The sequence below is a fragment of the Plectrocnemia conspersa genome, unplaced genomic scaffold (genome assembly GCF_051122295.1).
Source record: "Plectrocnemia conspersa isolate PC_06_02 unplaced genomic scaffold, ASM5112229v1 ptg000003l, whole genome shotgun sequence".
Taxonomy (NCBI): Eukaryota; Metazoa; Arthropoda; class Insecta; order Trichoptera; family Polycentropodidae; genus Plectrocnemia; species Plectrocnemia conspersa.
In genome coordinates this window covers 27,631,131-27,640,420 of record NW_028277167.1, presented here as the reverse complement: position 1 = coordinate 27,640,420, position 9,290 = coordinate 27,631,131, and the positions used below count along the sequence as shown (strand labels likewise).

General features: G+C 30.3%; 1 protein-coding gene across 1 annotated transcript; it reads right to left on the bottom strand.

The window, feature by feature from the left end:
* Positions 1-6,825: 6,825 nt before the first annotated feature.
* Positions 6,826-7,786, bottom strand: LOC148237160 (uncharacterized). The gene is made up of 2 exons (XM_088182022.1): positions 7,711-7,786; positions 6,826-7,633 (listed from the first exon to the last, which is right to left on the bottom strand). The coding sequence occupies exons 1-2, from the start codon at positions 7,726-7,728 to the stop codon at positions 6,953-6,955; spliced, it is 699 nt and encodes a 232-aa protein (XP_088038148.1). The 5' UTR covers positions 7,729-7,786; the 3' UTR covers positions 6,826-6,952.
* Between the last annotated feature and the right edge of the window lie 1,504 nt (positions 7,787-9,290).

Below are 9,290 nucleotides of genomic sequence, written 5' to 3'. Positions count from 1 at the left end.
CAATGCATAATTATAAATAATTAAATAGATCATGCATAGTAACACATTGTTAATCAATAAAATTATTACTGTTTTACAGAATTTGATTTCAGTCTGGTGTCTTACTACACCTATTTCTCGATTTACACGTTAGATACGTTTCAGAAAATATTGCTTTAATGATCAAACTGTATTCAAGTGAACCTTTTAAAGTTTCTTCAAATTAAATAGTTAACGAGCAAACAGCGACACGCGTGCACTCTAAAAAGCATCTCAAGATACATTGCATAAGCAGTGGGAGATGCTCCAGATGTAGATCGAATGCTAAAAGTGTGAAATCGAATATGTTTGATTTGGAATAGTAAAAAAAAGTTTTTCCTTAACCGCGTTAAACCGCATAGATCGAGGAATGTACTTACTTTTGTGTTTATCTCGTTGTAACGCATTGGGCTAACGCTTGTCATGTTTTAACATACGATTTATAAGCAAGTTCTTATTGTTACCAATTAATCAGACAACTAAAAAATCTATGGATTTTTTTGCTATAATATAAATCCATATACATATTTAATTACACTTTCTTGAATAATATTATTACATTATTGGTTTTTATAATATTTACTGTTTTATGTATGTATACTTTAAAAAAAGTTAAACTAAACTCATTGATTTACTTCTGTAATAATAATAAAAATACATAAAAAGACAGTTTGTATTGCACTTTTAATATAAATTACGGTAAATAGTACAGACAACCAAATAATAATTTAGGAAATATTTTGTGTATTATATATTGCTATTACATTTAGGTTGAATCATTAAAAAATGCGTAAAATTTTCTTAAACATATAATATTATACATAGGTTGTCTGGAAGAAAATGTCGTATTTTTCATGGTCATATACTCGTATTTGACCATTATCAGTTGTGTTCTACTCTTTGGTCCTACAAGACGTGTTTTTTGTTCTATTCATTAGTTAACATCTGGAGAACGTTATTTTATTAAAAAAAATCGAAGTGGGTTAAAATGGATAGTTATATACTTGACAAACAATTTATACGAAATGGAACTGTCGAAAAAATTCTAAAAACATTTTTTTTTATTGTTCAGTAATGGCAAAGATAAAAAATGCTGTTTAAGGCGTCATTAATACAAAATGCAATCTACTTTTTTTTATGAGCTTTTTTTAATATAAACAATTTATAAAGTAGCAAAAAATTGCAATTTAAGGATATAGTAAATAATTTAGAACCGAAATTAAAAAAAAATAACGAAATATGTCAAAGTTTTCTTGTATATGTTACAGTTAATAAACTAATAATTTCACTTGCGCTTCAGTGAAATCATATTTCTAGCAATGATATTATATGTTGCTCTAAATTGTGTATGAAACTCAATTTGACATTTAATGTTCAAATCTAAAAATTCAACTTAATTAAGCTTGAACTAATGATTTTTTTCAAAATAATCTACAGTTTTCTAACTTTCAATAGATTAGTTCGTTTAAGTTTGCTTTAAGCAATTTAAAATATTGCAGTATTTTGTCTGAGAAAGGGGTCTCAAGTCTCACATATTTTTTAATTTTGCTTCGAGATAGCTCTTGGAAATCGCAGTGAAGATATTTGCGAGCCAATTGCATCGCTTCTTGGACACTTCCAAAATGTATCCATGTCTTAAAAGAATAACGGTTCATATGGTCACTTCAGCGGTCGGTAGCCAAAGGGTGAAATCATATTATTATTATGCGCAAATTAAAATGTATGTTCTAACGCGCATCTTTTCCCAATAAAGAGTACATTTTTACCAAAATTTATGGGTGATATACGTCTCAGAACGGATGTGCAATATTTATTATTTCAAAAGAGAGACTTAATAATTTTATAAGAATTAAAATCCTTGTACGAGTTACTGTCAATTTATGGAAATGACGTAAATTCAGTTGTAGGAAAATTTTCAGAACCATTTTATTTTAACAACATAGCTCTTTCTAAGTCCTTAGGGGTTATTAGTGAGGATATTAGGGCTGCTATCAAAGCAAGTTCAAGAATAATGATACAGAAAATAGCATACAAGCACAATGTGTCGCATACATCTGTCGACAGACATTTAAAAAGTTGTTAAGTTTGTAAATTGTCTGAAGAAAACTTCGCGCAGCAAGTCTTAATATGCCAATAATAAATAATTCTAGAACAGAAAGGTTTATTTTAAAGTCAAATTGTTACTGAATACGAGATGTGAGTCATTTACTTTAACACGCGATGTAAAAAGTAGTAGTTGGATGCCAATCAACTTCTAATTCCAACCCCGAAAACAGGATTGTACCCCAATAAGATAATGTTATGCTTTTGGTAAAACATGAAAGATTTAATTTATTTTGAGGTATTAAATTATAGGCAGATAATTAGGGCAGTGTGCTCAGCTAATTAGATCGTGAATATAAGTTAAAGAAGGGTAATTTTACACTAAGACAGCGCTCACTCTCATGTATTAAAAAAGTCGATAGAAAAATTCAATGGATTTTCTTGGGAACTCATTTTTCACCCACCGTATTCTTCAGACATTGCTTCATACGACTATCATCTATTTATATCCGTGAAACAGTTTTTAGGTGAAAAAAATGTTTTACAGAAACGACATTAAATAATTTATTTAAAAAATACATTATTTTTCAAATCAGATAAAAAAAAATAATAACATGTAGAGTATAGTTGTGGAAATTTAGCACTAAGACTTATGAAACAACCTGATATATAATGATATTTTATATGCAATTGATATCCACAAAACCGCATAAAACAAGCGACTTAGCGCCAAGGCTCGAATTTTATTGCGTGTACATAAGGGCCTAGTTGACGCTTTCAAAAGGATGTTTTCATTTGCTTCCGTCGTAATGGCGAGGCCTATCAAGGCTTGATGGCAGTGATCAAGCAAGTTTAGTGCGTTATTTGTTTACGAGCGCGGAATCGAGGGTGGCAGGAACTAGGGATGGGCACTAGGGGTTGCGGGGACGGCCCGCGGTGGGAACTTGTGTGGAACTCTCGGCGGCGGGACAAGCAACAGGTTTCAACTTGGAGCCCTATAAAACCGGCCTAGGACACACTTGCGGGCGCAGAAATATAAGGCAATGGGAAGTTGGGTGGAATTTCTTAGGGAAAATAAACACCGTGGATTTGAGGGTCGTTTTTGAGCATAAAAATATTATAAAAGGGTTGTACATGTCTATTAATTCTCAAAGTTAAGTTCACTATTAATCATAATACATGCATAGATACGTCTTCAATCACTTTCAACAAGTTTTGTTGGATCAACAGCATGGATTTTCTCCCATCCGTTTTACTATTACTAACCTGCCTTCCACCAAAACAATAATATAATCACTCGATGTAGGAAATAAAGTAGATCATACATACGATTTTTGCAAATGTCTATCATGAGTTAATATTTAAAAAAGCTATGATGATCTTAATTAAATTTATTTAAAATTAATAAATAAATAAGTCGTTGAATTATTATGTATAGTAGAAAATTTTGAGACTACCGAATCGAAGATGCCGTAGAGATAGCTAGACAATTCGTGACGACCTCTTGCGGTCAATATCAGGGGCAAGCACCGGTTCGTTTGTATGTCATTAAGTCAAAAGTCAGGAGACTAGGTATGTTTTAAGTACCGATGATGAAAAAGATGTTTCGGGACATTGATAATTTGGCATGTCGGCTAGTTAGAAGCAATAAACTTGAGTAAGGTCGAAGATCAAGTCGTTAACCGTTGAAGTATATTTTGACTTTCAGCAGGTTCATCAACTGAACTGATTTAATGTAATATGTATAGTTGACACACAAATTATTATAGATTTATCTCAGTATTATATCAGACTTCGGACGTTACCACCATAATACATTACATACATATGTAATACATTACTCGAATTATACATAATTATCATTATATACACCTGTAGCACATAATCTACACGTGTAACGCATTAATCATGTCTATGCGTTTTTACTATAATTAGGTGAATTAATCAGCAATTATTCGCGAGAACTAAAGGATCATACAGTCGTATTACTCACGGAGCAACCTTATTCTCCTCGGTGTTCCATAATATTTGCCCATCTGAGACACGGTGTAACATATTTTTTTATTGTCTCTCTGAATAACTGGATCTTTAATATTCATTTAGGTTAGACTTTTTTATATAAATAGATTTAATTTACAATGGCCATTATTTATTTTATTGTACATTTGTTTATTATTAGCACTGCTCGAATTAATATAAAATGACTTTTAATTATTTTATATAAAATAATTAAAATTGAATTTATAAGAGATAAATTAAAAAGTTTGACCCAAAGAATCATTATAAGAAAAAAAACTTAAAAATATTTTTATTTCAGAAAAAAAAGCTTTCACTTACCATTAACTTTTCTTTTTTATTCAATCACATATACCTACCGTTTTTACATAACCCTAATTACGCCAACGCCTGACAGCACGTGTGTGAATCTATCAAATTAAAAACATAGTTACTAATGATTCAATATGTTTTTATTACATAATAAAAAATCTAATGATTAAGTAAAAAATATTATAATATTTTATAAAAATTCACACAAGACTTTATTATATTATAAAATCATTTATTAAGTCATTTTATTGTTTCAAGGTACTTCCTTCATTATCATATTTATTCAATTAGTAAATATTCACACGTGTTCGCATTCGATTGTTATTGAATGTACGAAAAAGTTTGCTCTTCTCCTATTGTATTTTACACGATAATATATGTGAATACTATTGACATTGTTATAGTGAAATGCTTATTTTTTTATCGCTTTGTCATAAATAAATTAAATTGTAATAATGGCAATTATGTCGCTTTTATAGTAACAAGTTTTCGCTTGCTATTAATTTGATTGTAAGCGTTGCTTAAGGCTCTGCTATTATGATGTTGTTATTTTTTTTAGAAAGGTCATAAATGAGATAAACATCTCAAAGCGAGTCGTGATTAATTTAAACTGTTAGGTGGCTAAAATTTAATTCTATTTTACATATTTTTCTTTATAACGCGCATAAGAAACAATCAGCGGATGTTCTGCATTAAAAGTAAAACGATCGAAAATTTATATTTTTACAGCCATGGAATTTTCTTAGAACATCACTATTATGATATAATGATAGCAAAGTATTCCACTTTCGCTAAAATGCGTTTTATTTCAATATCAGATAAGGTAACTAATGTGCTCTTACATTTGTTAGTAGTTTTTTTATCGTGCTTTGTTAGCACAACGAGAGAGAGAGGTTAAACTTATGGTTTTACCAATTTACAGTTAGAGTGTTTCTTGCGATTGAGTCGATGTTACTTTCGATTTTTCTCAATCAAAAAGAAAAAGGAACCGATGTGTGAAGTAAGTGTCTGGGCACGCAACTAGATCGTTATGCTTTAGATTAGATTTGATTTAAAAAAAGTAATGAATGGTTTTCGATAATATGAGAGAATACAAAATTGATAAGATATAATTAATTCAATTTTTAGAATGTGTTTTGAGCTTTGAGAAAATTATTTTTAATATTTAAAAGTAGCCTTTGAAATTATTATTATCAACATATATGCAAATAATAATATTTTATATATAATGTAACACTTGATATAAAAATTTATAAATTAAAATTTTTTCAGCAAAAAACATTAAAAACGTAACAAAATCAAATGTAATATAATATAAAAAATAGTGTAGTTAATAGTAGCCCGTAGATGTATGTGATAGGTTTTATTGAAATATAACTAAATATAAATTTATAAAAAAAATTTAATAATATATTTAAGATTTTATTTAAATCGATATTTAATAGTTGCTAAGTTTTATTTTTATTTTATTTTAAATTGCGGGATATTTTTATAACTTGAATGATATTATTATTTATAACAAAAAATATATTATTTTTAGTTTAGATATAAGCTAAATTATGTATCATCTAAAAGTAGCCATGGTTAATTAAACTAATAAATAGTCATATTCTAATTTAAATTGAAACAGCTTTGTTTATTTAGTTATTTTAAAAATTAAACAGTATTAGGTTTTATATGAATTGCATTATTGTAAATTTTAATAACATAATAAAATACTGATGCTTTTATGACACAAAGAGAACGTTTCAACGTGTTCTTTACAATAAAATTGGGTATCATATTTTTTAAAGAATAAAATTAAAATTTAATTTACCAATTGTATACAAGGTAGAAAAAAGTATTATTTTTATTATACTATTTAAATATGATATATATATAAGTATAATATTACAACATTCTATTATATTTTTTGCTTATAATGCATATTATTTCCTTTCATCCATAAACAACTTTTATTTTACAAAAAAGTTCACGATTGTTATATGAGTTTGCACTAAAAGTATAAAATATGTGTATTTTTTTTTAAGGAATTAAGCAAAATTTTATGATTGTAATCAGTATTGTAAGTCAGCTCATTTTTGCAATAGGATGTGTCAATCACTTTCGTACTAATTTGGGAATCCATCTTCGTCATCCAATGAATCAGCTTCTTTTAAAAAAATAATAAACACCTGCGCTTCCGCGAAGTGCTTAACAATATGAAAGTGAAACTGCACAGAGAGCAACAAGAGCGGCATACATCTTTGTGAGCGTTGGTGAATGTCCATTGGCCCGAGGCTTTGAACGCATTAAAGAGCATTTGCAACCAGCTCAGAGCTCTCCTTCTGTCTGACCGAATGACCACTGAGGTCATCACTTTCTTCCAACCTGTTTTAAACACTGCACGACTCCTTTCTACCGAAATTCGGGTCACACAATGAAACAATGAACCAATAACTCGATATAAAAAAAGAAATTTATTTACAAAAAGCTCTTAAGTACATAGATGAGAAAAAGGCATACAAGCTATGAACGGTGACAAATACAATGACTATTATGCTTATCGGCTATCTTAAAGACACTAATGGTGAGGTGATCCGTATCTCGTCGATGGCAATGGGACTCCGTAGGAGCCAGCTGGGATGGCGATGGTTTGGTAACCGCTTCCGGTGTGTCCGGAAGAAAATCCTGACGATCCCGACGATAGGGATAATCCATGTCCGGACGATAGAGAATAACCTAAATCACCAGAAAATCCGGAAGCATAGCCACCTCCGTGTCCTTCTTGTTCGTATTGAGCTACTTGAATGCCTTGTTTGACTCTTCCCAATTCGATTCCTACGACTCTTTCTTGATAATGAGGCACTCCATACACTGGAGAAGGAGCTCCATATACATCAGATAATCCATGTCCATGTCCTGATGATCTAAATTGTTGATTTTGGATCTCATCTTTAAGTAAGATATTTTTGATCTCTTCTAGAAGAGCGTGGTCAATGTATTGTCCTTCAGATGTTTGATATCCATGAGGAACAGCATGGTATCCTCCTCCGCCGATTAATCCTCCTGAGATATGTCCGCCGCCGATCGATCCTCCTGAGAAGTGTCCTCCGCCGCCTCCGATCGAACCTCCCGAGAAGTGTCCTCCTTCAAAGTGATCACCACCTCCGCCTCCGAGAAGAATTAAGGGCGCAGGAGCCGAATAGGAGTATCCAATCGGAGGTTCTGCCGTTACGCACACAGCTAACGCGAAGAATGCCAACTGGAAGAACAAAACCAAATTATAAACACGCACTTTTATAAACACTTTTTTGATAACACTTGCTGAAAAACACTTACAAAGGACGCTTTTGCCATGATCGAGCTTGTTATGGCGAACACTTATGGCAAATGTGACTTCCGAAAATTTGCCCCCGGCTTATATACCGAGTGATGGGTATTCGTGGAAGGGGCACCGGCAACTTTTACTTTGAGCATCGCTCGAGAGAGAACCAGTAGAGACGATCGATATTATTTTAGCGAACGATTAGCGGATTTGGGTGAATCGTACTACCTTTCCAGGTTATGACATAAGTCTACCACACTGGATGACACACTTTGCCGTAAATGAAAAAAATGTTATTGGGAAAGATAGCGGTGAATGAAGATAATAAACGTGAATTGCTACAATTTAACTTTTAATTTTTTAGCAATTTAATCTTTATTAAAAATAAATAAAACAAAGCAGGTGTGTTAAGTCAACTTTCAAGTTATTCAAGTCGCATCATCGGCGCAATAAAGGAGAAAGGGAACATAATGACATGTGTTGCGCCATAAGATTACACATACTAACCTTGCTGAGGAGACGATTATCGAGATCAATGCGAAATTTCAAGCTATAAAAAAAACATACATTGGAAATCAACTATAAGGACAAATCATATGACAATGAATTATGATAATTTATAATATCTAGATATAGTTGAATTATAAATTGTAGAATTTCAACAATAATTTATTAAACAAATATTCGTTTTTTAAATATTCTATACATTAAAAAGCTTTATGAAACTTTTGCGTACTGCACCATTAAATATACATATATGTATTAAAAATCTAGACAGGTTTCTTCAAGGTATCATGATGGTCTTTATTAAAATATAAACCATTAAGTTTCAGAATTTGATTTTAGTCTGTTATTTCACAAATAATTTAGTAGTTTCTATAGCACATTAAACTAATGGATGTAATGTTACAAGGGAAGATTTACATAAATATAATTCTAATTAAAGCATTCTTACATAAAATTGCCAAGCAAATAAATCCATAAAAAGTAAGACAATTGTCAAAAGTATCTGATTGTCGACTTTATGTATTTCGGTATATACAATTAAATTGTACAAATACTTTAAAAACCTTTCAGGTTATCAGAATAAATAAAATATTTCAAGTTTTTATTTACTACATCTATATCAAATATTAAGATAAAAAAATAGAACAGTAAATAATCTTACTTGCGGTTACTTAAGTGAATCATGAATAAGTTCTTTACTGTATATCAAACAAAAATTGCGCAAACAAAAATTCTGATCATAGATAATCAATGTATATTTAGGAACACATCAATGTTTATATAACATTTGTTAATATGATTTTAATTTAAGAATCATGTTTCAAAAATATTTTACATTTATATTAGTAATTTACATTGGTATAATGCACATACATACATATCCAAATTTTACACATTTTTTTTACTTGAAAATATAAAATAATATAAATCAGTTGGAATTAAAAGTAAAATATATTTGCCAATCCAACAATAATCGATATACAGAATTTTTGTTTGCGCAATTTTTGTTTGCGTAATAATCCGATTATCTCAGTAAATATAATCATACATATTTGTCGCGAATTTTGGGAATCGAATCTCTGGTGTC